General features: G+C 56.1%; 6 protein-coding genes across 6 annotated transcripts; 5 read left to right on the forward strand and 1 right to left on the reverse strand.

The window, feature by feature from the left end:
- Positions 1-142: 142 nt before the first annotated feature.
- LMH87_004230 (uncharacterized protein) lies at positions 143-1717 on the reverse strand (the record flags this gene model as incomplete). The annotated part of the gene is made up of 2 exons (XM_056195417.1): positions 143-1245; positions 1315-1717. The coding sequence occupies 2 exons, from the start codon at positions 1715-1717 to the stop codon at positions 143-145; spliced, it is 1506 nt and encodes a 501-aa protein (XP_056049048.1).
- Positions 1718-5550: 3833 nt separating this feature from the next.
- On the forward strand, positions 5551-7387 carry LMH87_004231 (uncharacterized protein; the record flags this gene model as incomplete). Its single annotated transcript, XM_056195418.1, has 2 exons — positions 5551-5817; positions 6035-7387. 2 exons carry the CDS (start codon positions 5551-5553, stop codon positions 7385-7387), a joined length of 1620 nt encoding a protein of 539 aa, XP_056049049.1.
- A 1874-nt stretch (positions 7388-9261) lies between these two features.
- On the forward strand, positions 9262-11511 carry LMH87_004232 (uncharacterized protein; the record flags this gene model as incomplete). The annotated part of the gene is made up of 1 exon (XM_056195419.1): positions 9262-11511. One exon carries the CDS (start codon positions 9262-9264, stop codon positions 11509-11511), a length of 2250 nt encoding a protein of 749 aa, XP_056049050.1.
- A 478-nt stretch (positions 11512-11989) lies between these two features.
- LMH87_004233 (uncharacterized protein) lies at positions 11990-12896 on the forward strand (the record flags this gene model as incomplete). Its single annotated transcript, XM_056195420.1, has 3 exons — positions 11990-12292; positions 12359-12548; positions 12610-12896. 3 exons carry the CDS (start codon positions 11990-11992, stop codon positions 12894-12896), a joined length of 780 nt encoding a protein of 259 aa, XP_056049051.1.
- Positions 12897-14108: 1212 nt separating this feature from the next.
- Positions 14109-18486, forward strand: LMH87_004234 (uncharacterized protein; the record flags this gene model as incomplete). The annotated part of the gene is made up of 5 exons (XM_056195421.1): positions 14109-14123; positions 14244-14390; positions 14468-15126; positions 15184-17953; positions 18010-18486. The coding sequence occupies 5 exons, from the start codon at positions 14109-14111 to the stop codon at positions 18484-18486; spliced, it is 4068 nt and encodes a 1355-aa protein (XP_056049052.1).
- Positions 18487-19515: 1029 nt separating this feature from the next.
- On the forward strand, positions 19516-21937 carry LMH87_004235 (uncharacterized protein; the record flags this gene model as incomplete). The annotated part of the gene is made up of 8 exons (XM_056195422.1): positions 19516-19549; positions 19643-19731; positions 19837-19979; positions 20077-20223; positions 20358-20779; positions 20833-20869; positions 20924-21038; positions 21095-21937. 8 exons carry the CDS (start codon positions 19516-19518, stop codon positions 21935-21937), a joined length of 1830 nt encoding a protein of 609 aa, XP_056049053.1.
- Between the last annotated feature and the right edge of the window lie 205 nt (positions 21938-22142).

Here is a 22142-nt window from a genome sequence, read left to right on the forward strand (position 1 = left end):
ATGTAAACGAGCCCATGTCTCCGTGTATTATGAGTGCAGTGCAAAACGAGCATAATCTCTGTATAAGTTTCTGTCCTGTGGTACCTCTAGCCATGATCTTCATAATGCGAGTGTGTGTGTATGTGCGTATGTGGCGTGTTGATTAGTAGGGCGGTGGGTGGTGTGGGTTAATAGGCGTCGCGTCGCCACCATCATATGGCTGTAACTTTGCCCGCAGCGAGGCAGTTTCTGCCACATGTGTGTATACATGTCTTTCAGCGGCATATCCGTTGGTGGGCCGGTTTGCATCGGCATCTAGCAGCTGTATGACGTCAGTCGCGCCGGTTGAGAAGAGTCTCGGCTTCCACTCGAGCAAGCACAGCGTCGGCGGGTAATAGTAGACGCCATCGCAAAGGATCCAATCCGCCGTGTAGAATCCTCCGTCAATGAGGGCTTGCTCGGTGCCGCGCCAGTGCTGGATCTTGGTGTGAGGGTCTTTCCAATCCAAGTCACCGAGGCGGATCTTGATGTCCTCTGCGCTGCGGGCAGCCGCGTCCTTGGGAATCAGCGCAAAGCACGTGCAGTCACGAATCGTCATAGCAATGCCAAACTTTTCGTCTTCTGGGATGGCTTTCAGCGGGCCCGTCGTGTCCAACTCCTCTTGCTGCGCGCGCAGGTCATCCAAGAACGGGTCGTGCAGGAGAAGCTCCAGCGAGGTCTGGAGGTGCTCCCGCTCCGGTGCATCAATCAACTGCGGCGCGATGCGAAAGGGCGACGACACAGCGGGCGGCGGCGGCTCATCGTCCACCAGTGCCAACGGGCATGGCTTGCGCTCGGGAGTGAACAGGCCAGTGCCGGTGACTGGCCTGGTCAGCTTGCGCTGGAGCTCAAGAGCGCACTGCCGGCAACGGACGGCACGGGCCGGGGCGCTGCGTGACTGTGAGAGCCACTTAGGCTTAAACTCGACGAGAATGCGCGGCGCCGGGGCCTTGGTATCGGGGCGCATGTCCTCGATCAGGAGGCCCCAGTCCGACTGGCCAACAAAGGAGCCGCGGAACTTGGCCTTGCGGGTATGGTCGAGTTCCTGGAGGAGGCGGTTGAGCTCGTCGATGATGCCCGAGCTGCGAAGGATGACGAGCTCTTGGTGGATGGCATTATTGCCGAGAAGCGGGCGGATGGCGGTCTGGTAGAACTTTTGCTGAAAGAGGTAGTTGTACGCGGTGGGCTGGCCGAGTGCTGGAACCTTGGCCACTCGTAGCAGCAGGCCTGCGTGGAGCTCGTTAGCTTGAATTTCTTTGTTACGGGAAGCAGGAGACGCTTAAAATAGCCGTTTACCCTTGAAATTTTGATCTGATAAGCCATGCTGGGGGACTTTGATCTCAAAGACGGCGTTGGCTGCGCCCTCACCGACGAACGCGACAGGCTTGGAGCCCCTGGGCAGGTGCTTGAAGTGCTTTTGCCACATTTCATCACCGTGGAGAGGGTAGTTTGCTGCTGCCGCTGCCGGTGTTTCTACCGCCAGTAAACTGGCCGCCAAGAAGCCAACATGGTTTGCCTGCTGCTGGTCTGGGAAGGCAGGAGTCGAAGCAGCAGGATTCGCTGCAGGATGATGAGCCCTGGCGACCTCGATCGGAGGGGCAACCGGGGGGTCGGCCTTGGACTGGTGCTGATGCTGCGCCGCCTCTGTGTAACCCTGGTCGGGCCCCGGTTCACGTTGTGGCAGCTCGGACAGGGCCATGATTGGGGCGGCGAGGGCGAGGCCTTAATTTTTTCTCACAAGGGGGGGGTGTGGTGGTGCTGGTGGTGGTGGTGTATGCAGGCGCGAGATGCAAGGCACTGTCACAGAGGTGGGTTGGGGCTCCCAGCGGCGGCAGCAATAGGTCAGGTGGGAGGGCGCTCGGTGGCTTGCATGCTCGATATGAGATGGAATATTCTGCGAAATATGAAAGATGATGCGTCTTTTGAGAGGGCGGGACGAAGGCGAACGGGCAGGAGCATGAGGTCTGCTGGGCGGCGTCGGAGGAAGAAAAGTCTATCTTGGTGATGGGCATCGTCAAATGTGTGGAGGCATCCATCTGCTCTGGGCTCTGGGCTCTGGGGAAGTGGGCTTCACTCGAGTCGCGGCGCCCCGAGGAAGGTGCCATGTGCGGCCACTAATCATCAGCATACTAGGGCGCACACAACGCTACCTGAGGTAGGTAGGTAGCATTCGACGGAGTATGTGTAACGCTTTGCACCCAAGACAAGATTGTGTAACAGCTCTGGCTCTATTACTGGGTATATACTCAGTATGCATGTAGCATTTACGAAGCAAGAATGCGCATCAAGGTGTGTCAACGTTGACAGGCTCCGGCTTCGTGGTACGACACGGCGCGCCGATTCCAGCTCGTCACAGCCAACTAGACAAGTTGACAACTATCGTGAAAAAAGGGCCAGTGGTATCTCCAAATAGCCGCCCTGGATACAAATTAGCGCAAGACAGCTAGCCAGCCAGCCAGCCCCGACCAAGCTCGTGATCACAACACGCTGTGTTTACCTCGGCCAGACGGATATGCGGGGGTGGTGACAGCGTTGCATCCAAGAATCCAAGCAAAGGGAGATGCGTGTATGGCTGCAGGCCGAACGCTCCATTGTTGGCGGCGTGCTCGACGTGGTCGTGCAAGCAGAATATACCTAAACATGGAGCTATTATGCTGCAAGTGCGGCTGGCGAATATGTGACAAGACAAGGCGCCACTATAAAAGAAAGAGATACTTCAGCTACATGTTCACAAGTCCAAATTATTGAAGAGCTCTCTAAGTTTTTGCGGTTTAATTTTCCTTCTCTTTCTTCTTACTTTGATTTCCACTCACAGTGATTTATATGTACTTTTTTTTACTTTTTTTTACTTTTTTTTTTTACCACGTTCCCGGCCGGCCAGGCGTTACGAAGGGCCACGCCGCCCGACGACGACTGACGACGAATTTACTCGGTCTTGCAGAAATTATCTATAATTTATTCATAGCAGTCCCTTTTTTCCCGAGCATTAAGAAAGCCCTTCCACTCGTCAAAATTTCTAGACCATCCAGAAAAGCGGCATGACAAAGGTTTGCAGCGAACCTCCCCCCTCATCGCGGTGAAGAGGTTCCCGCTCTTCAACATCATCCAATGAGAGCAGGGTCAAGCATCCAAGAAATTGCGTCAGGTTGTCATGAGACTCGTATTCAGTGTCCTCGCGAGATAGATCTGGTTTGAATCGAAGGCCGAGAAATCCACGCAGGACATACCCAAAGAACTCGAGATGCAGGGACTCGATTTCTTCACTGCTGGGCCTCATGGAGTATAAAAGCCAAGATACTATACGACTGCTCTCCTGAACAAGCCCCGCATAACGTGTATTGAACGCCGAGACCCCTCTGCATGCTGCCCCCAGGGCAATAAACTGTACCACATCTAGTTCAAACTCCCCGAGTATGGCAATCGGGTCACACTCCAGGCGCTGGTCAAGAGCCACAGGGCCCCTGCCAGAAAGCCGTACAGCATCATGAATGTTTGCCGCTGCCCAAAGCACTTTTGCGACTTCCCAAGCGATAAAATGGCCGTTAGAGTGGCCGCCGCCGTCCGCAAGTCGCACAAAACAACTCTGCTCACCAGGACACTCCACAGCGCGCCCACGTGGTGATGTGAATTTCTCTTGCATGCCTTCCTTTGCTGCAGTACCCTCTAGTATGCTGTAAATCAGACATTCGGCGGCGGCTCGAAAAGCTGGTATTTCCGATTCCACCTCAGTGTGTCGCCGGAATACTCCGAATTGCGGCGCGAAATTGAAGTGCTTCTGTCACATCTTTGATACATTTGGGAGCATCTATATATCGGGGTCCGTCTATCTTGGTGCCATAGCCAGAAAGTAGTGATATACTCCCACCAGAGCTGCACCAGCTATCCGGCTTCGATAAATAGCCTTGTGTAGACTTATTCTCCATTGAAGCATGCGGCAGGCTTCCTCCGGTCTGTACTCTCCTAGCCGCCAGGAGGTTTGCCCCCGATCCAAGGCAACTGAAAAGCATTTGTTATAAAGTGGTGTTCTGGGGCATGCGAGAAATTTTGCGTTGCAGTACAGCCTCCATCTCATGCGCTTGGGGCATAGTTTGCCGGCTGCCCAGCTCTTTTAGAGGTACGAGGTCGGGAGGCAGCTTGCCTTCTCTCTCGGCATCTGCTACAATGCGGGCTGAACAAGACTACAAACTCACCAGGTTGAATAAGATTAAGCATTGGGGCCGGTCGAAACGTGTTACTACTGACTGCAATTAGTGCCTCCTCTGCGGCCGGAACCTCACGGTTTACTATTCCTCATGCAACTCGCAAGCCAGCCGCGTGGGAGTGCCACGCGTTGGTCATGTTCCGACATGTCAAAGCAAAAGCCAACGAGTCCTCGAGCGAGGCACTGTGCTGCAGAATGAGAACAAGCAATTCTGGAGGGGCAGGCTGATGGAGAAAGCTGGTGGCCATGTTATACCAGTAGTGTAGGTCGAAGTCTTGGCTTTGGAGCGGCGGCGCGCCATACCTTGATAGGAGTAGGTAGGTAGGCTTTGCTGGCTGGCTCTCCCCCGCACCGTCACAAGGGCAACGCTCAGCATAGCAGCATTTATTTTCACGCGCCGCCGCCATCACCTGATGAACCCAGCTGGGCAAGCAAGTAAACACGCAAAGCTGCTACTAAATCAGCGCATCCTGCTCATGCTGCTGCAAACACTCCCGATCCCTGTCTCGTGCTATTCTCTCCTTTTTCTTTTCGACTCTCGCGCTCTGCCAGTGCATCACAAAATTTGCTTTCTTTTAATTATAACCCGCCTCTCCTTCTCCACAACCTTCAAGTGCTCGCATGCACCAAACGATTAGCCATTACAGAACCTGTCCTAACAACGTTTCGGTACAGGGGCTCTCCAGTGCAGCTCCACGGGTTAAAAAGGGACAACAAGGGCCTGGCTAGCGCTGTGCCCCCACAACCAGAGCTCCGTCTTGTCACACGCCGGCAAAACCAGACGCAAAAGGTACTTGACAGCCTGCAATCGCTTGACCCCTGCTTCCGAACGTCGCCGATTTTTTCTCCTCTGTCCCAGCTGGTACGTGCTGTGATTAGCAGCTACATTGGTACCTCTGCCAGTGTTTACCACGCTAGGAAGAAAAAAATCTTGCCTGGCGCCCGAGGTTCCAAGCACGCAGCTCCAATTTACTGTGCCATACCATTGCTCGTCTCGGCTTCTCCAGCGTCATCTCGCTCCACCTCCCAGCCAAGACTCATTCCTGCTCCCTCGAGTGCCTTCCTTCACTACACTTTCAACATCCATCGCCGCGGCGAATTTTGCATCATTCTCATTCTGTCTGCGCAGCCATTGGAACAACTGCCAGCACCGACTTTTGAATCCGACTACCTGTTTGCTCAGCGTAGCCGATACTACCCAGCAAGCTTTCACGCCCCCGTCGCGCCCAGAAAAGAAAAAAAAAACGGACCGTATATTTTCGATTACGATCCCCGAGAATCAACGTCCGCGAAACCTCCAATGATTGCGAGCCCATAACTGCCATTTCAACATGGCCTTCAACTTCAACTGGTCGCCTCTCACGGCCGACGCTGATTTCTATCAGCGCGCCAGGGACCTCCTGACACAGGCGCTCAATAAGTCGCCTAAGCCTCCCATCATCGTCGACGACATTCTCGTCAGCGAGTTCAACCTCGGCACCGTGCCCCCCGATCTGGAGATTCTCGAGATTGGCGACCTCGCCGAGGACAGATTTCGTGGCATCTTCAAAATGTGCTACTCGGGTGATGCCTTTTTGACGCTCAAGACCCGCGTTCAGGTACGTCTTCGATGCGCTCCCGCGACCAGCCCAGCCGAACCTCCCGGTTTCCCATTTTCCTTCACGACAGACCTGTCAAACAAACAGCGCGTCTTTTTCGTGCATGAATTTGTTTGATTGCGCATACGCAATCATCTATATCACATATTACACCATCCCCACATCCAGTTTCCGCACCTCTTTATGCGCAACAATGACTAACAACGCCATCATATAGGCAAACCCACTCAATACCTACCTCGACTCGAAGCCTTCCTTCACTTCGCCACAACCATTGGCGGCCGCTTCCAGCCTTACAATGCCCGTCGCCATTTCCCTGTCCGAGATTAAATTATCGGCATTCATCATCCTGGTCTTCTCCAAGCAAAAAGGCCTGACCCTGGTCTTTCGTAATGATCCCCTCGAATCCCTCAAGGTATCATCGACGTTCGACTCGATTCAGTTCGTCCGCGACTACCTCCAAAGAACCATTGAGCAGCAGCTGCGCAACCTGATGATGGAAGAACTGCCTGCCATTATCCATCGTCTGTCATTGCAGTTCTGGTGCGCGGATCAGAACCAGAAAGGCACCGAGACACCAGCTGCCGATGTCGACAATCAGGGCATGGATCCTTTCTCTAGTCCTCCCGAGGACCCTGTCGATTCCCATGGCAATCTTCTCGATATCAATGCTATATCGGAATTGACTCTACACGGCGGAGAAATGCAATATCTCTTTTCGCAAAAGAACTTGCTGCGCCTGGCCGCCTTGACCGATTCGCATCGCACTCTGTCGCTCTTCACGCCGGGTATTCGTGACGTTGTCTTTCGTGCCTGGTCTGGCCACGCCGACCACTCTGACACGACAAGCCCTGCTGTGGCTACGCCGAGCTTGGCCAAGACGTACTCGCTCACGGGCGGCGCCAGCACCACATACACCTTTTCCGACACGGGCAGCGCTTCCCATGGCTACATGCCTGTCCGCCCGTCGCTGTCTACTTTCAACTCGAGCAATGTTCCTCTTGCTGCTTCGGCGTACCGGTCCCGTCCCGGCCGCAAGAAGAAGACTCGTGTTGTCAATCTCCGCCGCTCACGCTCCGAGGCTGGCTCCAGCGACAACATGTCCGACACATCGGATACCGCCTCTGTCAATGTTCCCTGCTCTGAGCCGCTGATCACCTCGTCCATTCCCGAAGAATCCGAGGATAGCCGGGCCGTCTCAGAGGATCTACATGCCAGCAAGGTTCGCTTCAGTTCGGAGAAGGAGCGGGCTCAAGAAAAGACAAGCAACGACCACATCAAATCGCACCAACGCAACGCCAAGCATTCCAAGTCTCCCCTCTCCCAGATTCACGAGGCGGGTGAGCAAGGCCCCGCGCAATATGTCAAGGAGAAGCTCGCCATGCGCGACAGCGCTTCCGCCACCTCGGACACGTCGTCGGTCATTCTCGAGCAGGCCTGGATCATGAAGATGGCCGGCGAGATTGCCCGCCGCGTCTACGACGAAAAGCAGCGTCATGGCGTTTCCGGCGAGGGGTGGGAAGAGAGCGCTGAGCGTCCCCCGCCCCCTGCCTATGAGGCTGCCAACTAAGCTGCAGCCTCCAACACCACTCTTACACCCCTGTACATTGATACCCCGTCACTCTTTTGGTCAAATTTTCTTCTAGCCTTCATTTCATGTACAGGCGTTTGCTCTTCTTTCATGGTACGAATCATTTTATTGCACAGCATGGCTTGTTCATTTTCCGGTCTGCTGCTTTTTTGCGCCGCGCCCACCTTGAGCGGCGCTGACTTACATTACATTGCTTGGGTCTTTGCTCGGTTTTTAGAGGCCAGTCCTGGGATAACACACTCTAAGGAATGGGTGTGCTGTGGTTTCTCTCATGCTGTGGGAGGGATGCCTGGTGTAGGATTATTATTGATGTTTTTCGTGTTGACAATTTAGCGACTGCTTATTCTGGTGTTGTTGATGGGAAGGGAAATTGGGATCATGGGCAAGGAAACAAAATATTCTGGGACTGGGAACTGGGAACTGGTGAGCCCCATGGCGAATGGGAGGCTATGGGTTGAAATTTTCAAATCGTTTTTAATTGCGTCTTTCTTGAATGAGGGATAGCACGGCATAGCAGTGTGTTTATACCTGTTGTGATACTTGAACAGACTCTCCAATCTGCTACCTCTTGCTCATGGTGACTGGCCTTAGTCCTCTGTGAGTGGTGTTTCTAATAAATCGGTGTATGTTCAATCAATTCGTTGAGGATAAGACCTCATGTTCTTCTTGTTGAGCTATGTGCGTCAACTACGCGACTCTCGTTTGCCGAGGCGGCGCCCGTTTGCTGCCGGTCCGACACCTACGAGCTTTGCGACTAAATCTGCAATCCAACTCAGACAGCTCATGAATGGTGGGAATTGTTAAAAAAAAATGAACATCTTAGAAGTGCGAAGTTTTGAGTAATTGGCAAAAGTGAAAGCATGAGGTCAAGCCGGGAATTGAACCCGGGACTCCACTGTGTGAGAGTGGCGTGTTAACCACTATACTACTCGACCTATTCGATGGTGGGTCGTGCGCTATCAAAACTATTAAGCCTGGTGGCGACTGGTGGCGAGGACTGGTCAGGCATCAACGGCTCGGCCTCGGACGATGGGCAATTTCACTGGACCTGGGCACATTGGGCTGCCATGCGCTGATTGTGATCATCACCGACCTTCGTATTCTGTTGTTGTAGTACATTTCAAGACAGTGTTGAGGTGTCTGTGCTAAAACTAGCGATTGAGATGAGACACTGGAAAGTTGGCAACCCAAGGTCGGCCGCGTGATGTCATGTGAAGGAGCAATAGCAATGAGCTGCGGAAACCTTTCTGCAACCTCCATATATCACTGCACATGATTCTATAAGCCGTATTTAGGCCTTATTCCGACTAACGTCTGTAGACTTTGCGCTAGCTTGTGAAATTCCAAGGCTGGACTGGCGGACCAAGTGCTTGCGTTTCCCTCTCGTTTTCCCCAGCCCTCTCAATATGCAGCTCATCAGCCATCGTCTTTGCGCCAGCCCGCGCACCCCAGCAACCAAAGTATGGTCCCCCTGCTACAACACGGACCAGGTTTTCTTCAACTTTCCCTCTGCTTTTCCTGCGACGAATATTTTTTTAACGAGAGAGGCTGTCGGGCGAACCTGCATATCTTGGAGCCGTTGCACGCTGACACGTCATTGATGCATTACATTGTTCGCCTTTGCTGCGCGCCTTTTGTTGTACGCCTCGCAGAGGCCGCCGCCGCCTGCGCCACGGACGCTGTGTAAGCTGGTCACGACAAACAGCCAACAGTTGCAGCCCGCGCATTTGTGCGTCAAACAAAGGCCTGACGCTGCGACACCTGCCTTCAAGCCTTTACATATCCCTTTTGCTCCTGCTATGAGAGCATTTATATGAACCAAGCACACCGCAGAAACGATTTGGTGAGCAAAAATGCCCAGCCCGGCGTTTGATCCTCGCGATTCGCCGGTGCGAGGCGCACGAGACAGGCGGAGGGACACCAGAGACAGGGAGAGGGATCGCAGCGTGAGCGAGGAGGAGTCTACAGAAGATGAATCTACGGCGGATGAGCGAGAGAAGGAAAAGGACCGGGAGCGCGAGCGGGACCGGGAGCGCGACAGAGACCGGGACCGGGTGAGGCAGCGTCGTCATCGAGACAGCTTTGCGCCCCGCGACAGCGCGCCGCTGCCGCCACCGCCAGCGTCGCCGCCAAGTCGCCGCATCAGCTTGACGGAGCGTATCAAGGGGACGTTCTTGCGCAGGAGCTCAAACCCGGACGGCCGACCACCGTCCCCCACGGCGCGCCGCGGCTCCTCCTCCAACGCAGGCGGCAGCTCGTCTGGCAGCAAGAGCTCGCCCGTCTACCGGATCCGCGACTGGCTGGACACGTGCAACAATCAGCACGGGCGTCACTGCAACGGCGAGAGCGAGTCGTCCTCGACTCCCGGCACCTTTCGCCCGCAGTTCCTCATCGACGCCGCCGACAAGTGCCTTGTGCGGGCGACGCCCGAGGACCGGTACGTGGCGCTGAGCTACGTCTGGGGGCCGACCCTGCGGCACAGCGGGCCGGACGCGCCGGTGCAGCTGCTCAAGAGCAACCTCGACGCGTGGCTGACGGCGCTGCCCGAGGACAACGTGCCGCGGACTATTGTCGACGCCATCTGGCTGGCGCGCAAGCTCGGCCTGCGGCACATCTGGATCGACCGCATGTGCATCGTACAGGACGACGAGGCCGTCAAGGAGGACCACATCCGCCACATGGCCTACGTCTTTGCCAACGCCTACCTGACCATTGTCGCGGCCCACAACGACGTCAACACGGGCCTGCTGGCGCTGAACCCGCGCCGGAACAGTCGGCCGCCGCGCGTCGGTGGTCCGACGAACGTGGACCACAGCGAGCTGCTGCTGGCGTCGCGCTGGAACACTCGTGGCTGGACGCTGCAGGAGCTGCTGTACTCGCGCCGCGCCGTCTTCTTCTTCGAGGACACTGTGACGTGGGAGTGTCACTGCGACCTGTGGCAGGGGACCGGCGCCGGTGGTGGTGGCTTTGGGCGCGGCAGCTTGTGGAAGGGCAAGAAGCCCGAGTGCACCAACCGCATCGCCTCGTCGGCCTTTGGCTTCCAGCACTCGCCGTGGCCGGACATGGACGAGTACGCGCGCATCGCGGCCGACTACAGCGCGCGGCGGGTGACGCAGGTCGACGACACGCTGCGGGCGTTTTCGGGCATCACGACGGTGCTGGCGCGCGTCTTCCCCGGGGGCTTCATCTACGGGATGCCGCTCATGTTTCTCGACAGCGCGCTACTGTGGCGCCCGCAGGCGTCGATCCGGCGGCGCGCGCTGTCCCGCGCGCCGTTCCTGCCCTCCTGGTCGTGGATGGGCTGGTGGTTCGACGGCATCCGCGTTGACCTGACGCTGTGGAAGGCGGCCGCCGACTACGTGAAGGACACGCGGACCACGGGCAAGCGCGGCCAGCTCGTGCGGCGCTTCCAGTCGCCGAGCGCGTTCCAGATCCGGCCGACGGTCGTGTGGCGCCTCAGCGACCGCCGGAGCGACGTGCCCGCGCCCAACGACGGCCTGCAGTTCCGCGAGCTGCGCTCCCGCCGCAACGCCGCGGCCGCGCTGCCGCCGGGCTGGTCCCGCAGCGGCGAGCACTTTGTGCACGACAGCGACGCCGACACCGTCTTCCGCTACCCGGTGCCCGTCGCGGACCCGCCCGAGGTCGGCGAGCACCCGCCGCCGCCGGGCGAGCTCGAGTATCCCGGCCCGCTGCTGGCGTTCAAGACGACGGGCGGCATCTTTGACGTGGACTTTTCGGTGACGCTGTCACCCAAGGACACCATCAACCCGCCCGTGGCCGTGGGCAACATTTGGGGCCGCGGACGCAAGTGGATCGGCGAATTTCGCGCACACGACGGCTGGCTGGGCATCCAGTCATCGAATTACGACGGCGACGAGAAGCTCGAGTTCATCGCCATCTCGTCGGTTACGGAGCGCTGGGGGTCGCTCGTGTTCCCGCCGGACCGGTACGAGGAGCATGCGGTCTCGGATCGCCTGGACGTGGTGAATGTGCTGTGGATCGAGAGGATCGCAGGGGTGTGCTACAGAAGAGGTATCGGCCATGTCATACAAAAGGCCTGGGATGCGCACGCTGCGAATGAGGTGGAGATTCTACTTGGGTAAATGAGATTGGATAGCGAATGGGGGAGGGGGGCAGGCGATGCATATAATTTGTTCAAGAGTCTAAAACATGTGAAATAGGTAGCCTAATTTTGTACAATTTCTGAGCGTTTCGTCATTCTGTCTTGAAGCCGTGCTGAAGAGTGAAGCCGTTAAGTTACATCTCATTTCTATCTCACCTCTGTAGTAGACTACCCGGCATGCAGATCGCCAAGTAGTTTCCCGATATTCCACAGGCCCAACGCACGCTTTTACGTTTAATCTGGAACTTGATGTTGGAAATGAAATTCGAAACATAGTTTTGGTACGATCATGTGGTAAAGTCTCAGCTTCTCAGTAATACTGTCGTCATTGCTCAACGTTACCGATAGACTTGCGTCGCAAGGTCCGCCCCACATTCAACCTTTTCACTTCAGACATCGAAACCTCTCAATCTCAACCACAGTTCGCGCGGATATTATCCCTTGAAATACCGGCAAAAATGACTCGCTTCCGACCATGCATAGACCTCCACGCGGGACAGGTTAAGCAGATCGTGGGCGGTACGCTCGACAGCGACAACGCCACCAAGCTGCAGACCAACTTTGTATCAGAGCAGCCCGCGGCACACTATGCGCAATTATACAGAGACAACGGTCTCGATGGAGCCCACGTCATCATGCTCGGGCCGGGCAATGACGAGGCAGCGAAGCAAGCGATTGGAGCTTGGCCCAATGGGCTGCAGGTCGGCGGCGGCATCAACGACAAGAATGCAGCCGATTGGATTGCGGCTGGTGCTGAAAAGGTACGTGGTGGGGGTTGAGTCATCGAGGCCGTCGTTTTATATGCTAACGCAAGTTCTTTTGCGCAGGTCATTGTGACTTCGTTTTTGTTTCCCGGTGGGCAGTTTAGCCAGGGCCGATTGGATTCTATCCTCAAGGTGTTGGGGGGCGACAAGCAAAAGCTCGTGATTGATCTAAGCTGTCGCCGGCGTGGCGAGGGCAAGTGGTTCGTCGCCATGAACAAATGGCAGACGATTACGGACATGGAGGTCAACGAAGGTCAGTACACGCCATCTACTTTGACGTGATTAGCAATTGATGCCAATGGATATTTTTACAGAGTCCATCAAGCAATTGGAACCCTATTGCTGCGAGTTTCTGATTCACGCGGCGGACAATGAGGGGCTACAGAAAGGGATCGATGAGGAGCTCGTATCGCGCCTGGCCGAGTGGTGCTCCATCCCCGTGACGTATGCCGGCGGTGGTCGAAACTTGGACGACCTGGAACGCGTCAAGAAGCTCAGTGGAGGCAAGGTCGATCTGACGATAGGCAGTGCTCTGGATTGCTTTGGAGGCAGCGGAGTCAAGTTTGACGACTGCGTTGAGTGGAATAAACAGCAATCATAGACAATCAATAGTTCAGGATGGCCAGGTATGAAAAAAGAAAAGCAAAACGCCGAGAGAAACATCGGGGCTGCCTATCAGAGAAGAACGGAATGCCGAGCCCATTGTGTGCATGAGATGACCGGCTCTCGAACGATCTAAGAGGGGGCGGATCCCACCATGACAATGGGATAGCAAACAAAACAGGCGTATACGAGAAGGATGGAAGCAAGGTCTATTAACAGGAAACGGATATGCAGTGGAGCAGGACATGGCGGCGAAGCAGACAGACTGGCTCTGGCTGGCATGTGGGATAACAAAGTGCCCGTCATGTCATGCATTGTTTGGAGAAGCGAGATCTGCGCTGGCGACGACAATGTTTGAGAGCGGGCGGGCCCCTGCATGGCTGCTGGGGCGACTCGGGAGGAGAGGTTCAAGAGCAAGCCACTACCTGTAGCGGTCCTCTGACAGCTCGCTAACAGTGGCTGTAGGGGTTCGCCGGGCGCTGGGCGTGCTCGTCCTGTTAGCTGGCTGTTAGCGGCCTGGAGGGGGAGGATGGGGCGCTGACTTGGGTGGACGTGGGCAGGCGGGGTAGCGCTGCAAGGCATTCGAGCATTGTGTCGCAGGGGCTTGTCTAGCGCCGTCTGGTGCTGAGTTTGCTGGCCAATGTCCTGCCAGCGATGGCCTTTGCAGCGGCTGCTGCAGCACTGGGTGAAAAAAGACGCCCACTTGCATCTGCTAGAGCCCGTGTTGCCACGGCAACCTGCCACCTCCCACTGACAGCACTGTTTATTTTTCGCCAGCCAATGGGCGGCCGTCGCGGGCGCATTCCAGTGCGTTTACATACCAGGACTCGTCCTCCGCCTGCTGTGAGACCATTCTCCTTTCACTTGCTCAAACGGCTTCACCAAACAAACCAGTCTTTGACCAAAGAAAAATTCTCGAGCAGGCCTCGTTTTCAGGCCGCCCTTTGGTTCAACAACATACCTTCTTTTTATTCTTCTGCTTGATCTGCGTTGTAGGGAAACACAACCAAGATTCCCGTGTTGTACCGGGACAACCATCCGCCAGTTACATCCTCCCCCCATCTACAAGAGCATAGTCTGCGACAACATTCCAGTCATCGCTGCCACTCTACCCCTCTACAACCTTGTGCCAACATCAGTCTGCGTTCCAATGCCGTCACGCTCGGCTTAAACGCAATCACTTTAACCAGCGATCAATTTCCCATTGAGAATGTCTTCAGAACAGGTATGCTGTGTACCCTCAGAACGAGGCGGCGGCGGCAGGCGGCTGTTTGCTCCTGGCTGCTCTCCTCTGCCCGAGTCCGCCCACCAGACAATGAATCAACCGCTAACTCGGGGTCACCAGGTGCATCCTCTGCGCATCGCCAAAGGCGCCACACCCAAATCATCGCCGACAAAGATGGCTAGCGGTCTTCCCCGCCCTTTGTCCGAGCTCTCGCCCACGGAGAGGCGTCGCAACTCGCCCAGCTGGCACCACATGGTTTCTCCCAAGGTACGTGGAATGCTGCTGTTACCCATCCAACCCATCCTGCTCGCCCACGCCCGTCTAACTCGCCTTCGTTCTTGTAGAAGGCCACACTTGGCAATGATTCCTCCCCATTCCAGTCGTCGCCCCTCGATGGCGGCTCCTCCCCACGTCACTTCTGGCAGAACCGCAACTCGGAAAACGTGCCCTACGGTGGAGGCCATACCGCCACCTCCCCGTCGCCCCAACGCCGCTCCTCGATTGAGAAATTGCAGAGAGCTTCCCGAGTCAAGAACAGCAACATCTTGGCCTTGGAACAGAAGCAGGAATATGATCCTACTCGCATCCCGACAATCGAGAGACCGCTCGCAAAGGTCCAAGTAAACAGCCTTGGCCTGTCCACCAGCTCCAGCGGCAGCTCCAGCGGCGGTCTGCGCTCGCTCGACTCTGACTACAATATCCCCGACTTCAAGCGCAGTGATACTGCTTCCACCACTACATCCTTCTTTTCTACTATGAGCACAAACACCGCTACTGGGCCTGTCGCAGCTCCCGCCACACCTTGCACCAGCCGCGATCAGCCGTCCAACTCGCCGACCAAGTCGTCGCTCTCGCCTTCCAAGTTCAAGGACACCTTTGACCCCGTCACCGGAACTTGGTCTACCCGCTCATCCTACATTGACGACGAATTCTCCTCGAGCAGGTCATCGCATCGCCATGTGAAGAGCGTGACCTTTGACGCTGCTCCTCCCCAGATCAATGAGTATGAAATGGCCACACCTGATCTCTCTTCCATCGGAAGCAACTCACGCGAAGGAAGCTACGAATCTGACGATACCGACGGCGACCGCGGCTACTACGATCTCGCGCACGGCGAAAACCCCGACGATAGCTTTGACGCATCACTCGAGGACACTATGAAAACCCCCGTCGTCGGCCCCGACGACTACAGCGCCTACGGCCGTGGCCACGGACGCTACGAAGCTAGCCCTATGCCAGAGGGCACCCCTACCATGGCGCTGTCCAACAACAACCATAACCACAAGAATAGCCCGGGCTCGGTCTCTTCCAGTGCTGAGCACCGACCTCTACCTCCTGTGCCTAACCGAGGCCACGAGCGCATCAAGTCGAGCGATTCCTCGTCTGGCCTGTCTGCTACTGCGGAGCGCATGATCAACTCCGGCCAGCGCAACCTCCCCACTCCTCCGCCGGCATCTGCCAGCAAGTCTGATATCCAGAGCTTCGGCCACAGCAAGATGCCGCTCGAGGAGCGCCTTAAACTCATGATGATGTCCGACAACGGCGACGCCAAAACGGCAGCCGAACAGCAGCGTGAGCGCCGCCTTAGGAGAGGTAGTCCGCGCGAGCGCATGGCGAGCCCTGCGGCGGATGAGCGCAAGCACCAAGATCTTGAAGAGGCAGAGGCCGATGATACAATCGGCGACATGTCTGCGCTTGGTGATTTCCAGATGCCTGCCAAGATCTCTCGCGAATCCATCTTGCGACGTGTCAATGGCAACCAGGCCACTGAGAGACAATCCGACTTCAACCTTTCTTCTCCTGCACAAAGCCCTTCGCGCAGCCCTGAGAAGAAGTTTGGGACGCCTATGATTCCAGAGGATCCTGATGTCCCCATTCCATCCACAGAAGACTCCATGATTGAGGACGAGACTATCGTGGAGGATGGCAGCGTCATCATTACTAGAAATCCTGACGAATACGAAGATAACGTCTTAGACATGTACGATGAGGAGGATGAAATCAGCATCCTGCCCGACGACGATACCTACGAAGAGTCTCTGCACCAGACTGAGCGGGTTGAGACCTATGAAGAGTCCCTGCACCAGACGGAGCGGACTGGTACCTATGAGGTGTCTGCACATCAAGTTGAGAAGGTCACAGAAGTCACTATTGCAGAGGACACTCCTCAGCCCATTACGCCTTCTGAGCAAGCCTCGCTTCCGAAGTCAGAGCCTACTGCCCTTCAGCCGCAGCCTGTTGCTGAGCCCCAGGAGACAACTCCGAAACCATCTTCACCCACAAAGCGAGCTGCGACGCCAGAGAAGAGCTTCGCTAAGCCTGAATACGACGGCAGTGGCTGGGGCGAGGATGAATATGCGGACGAGCCTGAGAGCCCTGGTTCTGTGATTCATCATCCGGTAGATGATGATGATGTATTTGAGGAACCCGTCGAAAAGCCCGTCATCCCCGAGCAGCTTGCTACCATCAAGGCGTCCGGTTCCAAGCTCAAGACCAGAGTGTCCAACACTCCGTCCGACCTTGCTGCTATGCGCGAGGCTCGTCGCCTAGCTAGCCAGGAGGTCCCCATTGTACCTCCAATTCCCCAAAAGCACAAGAACCGTCTCTCCAAAGACATGTCTGTGCACCTCGCTGACGGAGAGGACCCTTTCATTGAGCGTCATCCCAGCTTCAAAAACCGCAGCCTGACTCTTGACCTTGAAACCGGTCTGAGCCTTGACAAGGATTTTGAGAGGGTCATCGAAGGCCAAAAGCGCGGCTATCTCATGCGTCAAAATACCAAACTGGTGGCTGCGAGCGATAACGCTGGCGAGGAAGGCCGCAAGACGCGCTCTGTCAACAACTCTCCCATCAAGCACGATAGGCCTCAGTCTTGGACTGTTGAGCCTTGGAACCCCGCTGTCCGTAAGAAGAGTACTAGCTCCAAGGCTACCAGCACTGGCGCTGTGCCCCCTCTGCCTGGTCAAGGGAGCAATAGTGTGGCCACTCGCTCCATTGCTGAGGAGGACATGAGTATGGATGCGACTACATTGGACGGTGCCGAGAGAGGTCGTCTCTTCGTCAAGGTGATGGGAGTCAAGGACCTCGACCTGCCTCTCCCAAGAAATGAACGCACCTGGTTCAGCCTGACGCTTGACAATGGCGTCCATTGTGTCACTACTTCCTGGTTGGAGCTCGCCCGCAATGCGCCCATTGGCCAGGAGTTCGAGCTTGTCGTACCCAACGATCTGGAGTTCCAGCTTACCCTCAACGTCAAGATTGACAAGCCTGCATACCTCAACTATCCTGTTCCTTCCAAGTCTGGTAAATCCAAGACGTCGGCTTTCAGCAAGGTTTTTGCTTCTCCCAAGAAGCGTAAAGAGATTGAGCTCCGTCAAAGAGAAGAGGACCGCATCGCAAAGCAGCACCAGGAGGCGCTTGCCCGCCAAAGAAACGGCACGCCTTCTGCTTATGAGCTCTTGTCCCCTCTCGTTGCCGAGGTGGATGGTAGCTTTGCTCGCTCCTACGTGTGCCTGAAGGAGCACGAGAACCGATGCTACGGCCGGCCCTACATGGCAGAGGTGGTCTGCTTCAACGAGTGGGCCGAAGAGGAAGAGGCTTTTGCTTCTAGCGTGAAGAGCAAGCGAGGGCCTGGTGCGGTTGTTCGCAGAGCCCCGTACAAGATTGGTAAACTGGAGCTGCAGCTGCTGTTTGTGCCCAGGCCAAAGAACATAACCGATGAAGACATGCCAAAGAGTATGAACGCATGCATCCGTGAGCTTAGAGCGGCCGAAGAAAGACTAGCTAGAAGCTGGGAAGGCCACCTAAGCCAACAAGGAGGCGATTGCCCTGTAAGTGTAGTTGAAATACTCTTAACTTTGCGATCAAAGACTAACTGAATGAATAGTACTGGCGCAGAAGATACTTCAAGTTGACTGGCGCACGGTTGACTGCTTACCACGAGGCGACGCGACAGCCGCGTGCTACGATCAACCTGAGCAATGCCAAGCGCTTGATTGACGACAGACGCACACTGACGGAGAAGGAGACGACCGTCAAGGGTGGCAAGCGTCGCAGATCAGCGTTTGCGGAAGAAGAAGAAGGCTACATGTTTGTCGAGGAAGGTTTCCGCATTCGCTTCAACAATGGCGAAGTGATTGACTTTTATGCGGATACCGCCGAGGACAAGGAAGGGTGGATGAAGGTGCTGCAAGAAGTAATTGGCCGAGGCGCCAGCAATGCAGATGACGACGGCGGTCCGCGATCCCGCGCAAAGTGGTGCGAGGCTGTCCTTAAGAGGGAAGAACAGCTTCGGCGACGAGCGGAAGGCCGATCGAGCCATACTCGCACCAAGAGCGGACAGAGCAGCGGTGCTCCGTTTTGAGCGTGTTCGAGTGTTGGAGTAGGGACTACTGGGATCTGCTGTCTGATTTTATGCATGGCGCGAAATAGGTGGTCATTTTCATTTTGTCAAGACGGGATGAAGCAATGTCGGAAATTTGGAGCCTCATTTGAGCAAAACGATGGCGTTGGTGTTTGGCTCGGTCTTTTATCAAGCATGATATGATGTTTTTTCTTGCTTCTATTTCTCTATTTTACCTTTCGATTGATTGCTTGTATTACGCTAGAGATTTTATAATGAATGATAAGTTTCTTGATTAGGACTGGAGAGGCGAGCTCGCGTGCGGTGCGTAGTGTGGTGCAGCTGACTTGAGAACAGGTTGTCGCGTGCGCCGCTACGCATTGCGAGCGCAATGGGATGGCTGTTTCGAAAGGGGCTGTAATTTGCGCCGGGGGGCACTTCACAAACGCCATTTTCTCATGCTGCCTGCTCGTATGCTCAGATGCTTCAGAGCGATTCAAAGGCTCAGTTCCGGGGTTGTTTCAGACGGGACGAATCCAGTTCAGAGATATAGATTAGTGCTTCGAGGGGTGGTGGAGCACGTGATCCCTCTCATTTGCACAGTTGTCGTCGTCACAGTTGAAGAGCTGCTGTGTGCTGTCGTTGTCTGGGTGCTGGACTGCCACAGGCGCCAGTAACAACGCTGCTAGGCCAGGAGGGGGCCGCTGTCGTATATCCGCCCGCTATCAACGCCAACAGCGAGACAGCGGGGGATGGCCCTTCAGTGAATTTGTTAGTGAGAAGCTGCCCCCCCCCCCCCTAGGCCCAAACTGGAGGCGCAATCATTCATCACCACCACCAACCCCAATCCTATTTCCACAGCCTCACCCTAGCCGCTTTCTGCTTGTCTGGCCCCAATTCTCTGCCAACCTTGGTTCGGAACCCTGCCTCTCTCGAAGCAACTCTTCTCTCTGCATTGCTCATACGCACGACAACCGAAAAACACACATTACACCTGCCCCCCTCGCCCCCCTTTCTCTCTTTCGCACCAACATTCACGAGGGGAGCAAAATGGCTGGCCGATTCGTCAGAGCGTCCAAGTACCGTAAGCCCGCCACGCAACCACCAACCCCCGCCTCCTCAGAGGCTTGCGCAAACACATGAAGCTGACAATGTTTCTTCTTCTTGCTCTCGACAGGACACGTCTTTGGCAAGCCCACGCGAAAGGACTCTTGCTACGACAACATTCACATTAGCCGCAATGCCTGGGACACCAACCTGATCAAGGTATGGGACGAAGCAGCCCCCCACTTTGCTGTTGCGACCGTCGGCGGCATGAGACGAAGCCAAAAGAAGGAAGCCGATAGACGCTGACTGACAACTTTGTGACAGGTTAACCCCGAGTATCTCTCTGTCAATTGGGACTCGTCGGGTGGTGGCGCCTTTGCCGTCATCCCGCTCAACGAGCGCGGCAAGCTCCCCGACCAGATTCCTCTGTTTCGCGGCCACACGGCTGCCGTTCTCGACACCGACTGGTAAACAACACCCTTGGCTGGAGCTGGCTTACAGCAACTCACCCAAAACTTTGGGCTTCTTGTCCTGCGCTCTGTGATGCTAACCCCACCGCTACAGGCACCCCTTCAACGACCGCATCATCGCCTCTGCCTCTGAAGATGGCAAGGTCTTCCTCTGGGAGGTCCCCGAGGATTTTACCCTCTACACCGACGCCGAAGAAATTCCCAACGTTGAGCCTGTGAGCAAGCTCGCGGGCCACTCCAGGTAAGGCTGAAGCACAATGTTTCTTCCCGGAGCAGCACGCGCTCACCTGCTCGGCCGCTCGGGGACTGAGTGCGCAACCAGTTCTCCCGTGACGAACCGCATGCTAACACCATTATTCTTGCGTGCGCGCACAGAAAAGTCGGACAGGTCCTCTTCAACCCCTCGGCCGAAAACATCCTCGCCTCCGCCTCGGGCGATTACACAATCAAGATCTGGGATGTCACCACGGGCCAGTCGCCCCTCGCCCTGCCCCACGGCGACATTGTCCAGAGCCTGACCTGGAACGCCGCCGGCAGCATGCTCGCCACCACGTCGCGCGACAAGAAGATTCGCGTCTGGGACGTGCGCCAGGAGAAGCCAGTCCACGAGGCCCCCGGCCACGCCGGCGCCAAGAACAGCAGGGCCGTGTGGATGGGCGAGCACAACCGCTTCGCCACGACGGGCTTCTCCAAGATGAGCGAGCGCCAAATAGCCCTGTGGGAGCCGGGCAACCCTGAGCCCATCGGCGGGTTCAGCATGATTGACTCCATCTCTGGTGTCTGCATGCCTTTCTGGGGTAAGTGCGGTTCGAGTCTAGCAAAAGGCGGCAAATGGCTAACAGTATACAAGATGACGGCTCCAACTGCCTGTACCTTGCTGGCAAGGGGTAAGTGCATGCTGCACTACAACCGCAGACAAGTTTTGGCTGACCACTTTCCAGTGACGGCAACATTCGCTACTACGAATATGAAAACGACAAGTTTGAGTTCCTCAGCGAATACAAGTCTCCCGATCCCCAGCGCGGCATTGCCTTCCTTCCCCGTCGCGGTATCAATGTAAGAGCACGACGTCCACACTGCTAGTAAACTGCCAAAGCTAACGCCGAAGTAAGGTCCATGAGAACGAAGTTATGCGCGCCTACAAGACCGTCAACGACAGCTACATTGAGCCCATCTCCTTCACCGTGCCGCGCCGCGCCGAGACCTTCCAGGCCGACATTTTCCCTCCTGCCGTCGGCACAAAGCCCGCCTGCTCCGCCAAGGACTGGCTCGACGGCAAGACTGGCATCCCCAGCAAGATTGATCTCGAGAGCGTCTACGAGGGCACCGCACCTAAGGAGGTCGCCTCCGACTACAAGGCCCCCGCCGCCCAGTCGACCCCCACGACCCCCAAGGCCGAGACGACCAAGCGTGAAGAGCCGCCCAAGCGCGAAGAGCCCAAGCCTGCCGCCGTCGTCTCCCGCGCCCCCCCGCCCAGCATAAAGGACCAGAAGAGCTCCATCTCCAACATGGCCAACAAGTTTCAGGACAACGAGGAGGATGACGAGGACGATGCCGACACGACCTCGAGCTTTGAAGACATTGGCCGTCCCGCCCAGCGCAACCCCGTCCCGGTTCGCGCCGCCGCTGAACCCAGGCTGCCTACCAAGACGACCTCTGCGCCTGCCCCCGCACCAGCTGCCGCTCCCGCTGCGCCGGTCAAGGCCGCGACCCCTAGCCGCACGACGCCGGCCAGCACCTCGACACCTGGCGGCAGCGGCGTCGAGTCATCCCTGGAGCAGATCAAGCAGCTGATTGAGAACCAGACCAAGATCATCACACAGCAAAACGACAAGATTGGCCAGCTGACGCAGGAGGTCGAGTTGCTGAAGCGCAAGGTCGGCACCGCTGGCTCGCAGGACCAGAGCGAGCGCATCCGCCAATTAGAGCTGGAACTGGAGGAAGCTCGCTCATGAACCGGATGTCCAAACTACAAGTAGAAAAAGAAGAAAAAGCAGAAGTAAGAGGGAATGCATAAAACACACTATGCGATTGAAGGGGTTATTCTTTGCTTATCTTATTTTGTTTTTCTATATTCCGAAGAACGAAACGAATGAATGTATCTTTTCTTTTATCGTGCGAAAGAGAAGAAGAAAAAGTAGAAGAACATGGTGGTGGTCA

The sequence above is a fragment of the Akanthomyces muscarius genome, chromosome 2, assembly GCF_028009165.1.
Source record: "Akanthomyces muscarius strain Ve6 chromosome 2, whole genome shotgun sequence".
Lineage (NCBI taxonomy): Eukaryota > Fungi > Ascomycota > Sordariomycetes > Hypocreales > Cordycipitaceae > Akanthomyces > Akanthomyces muscarius.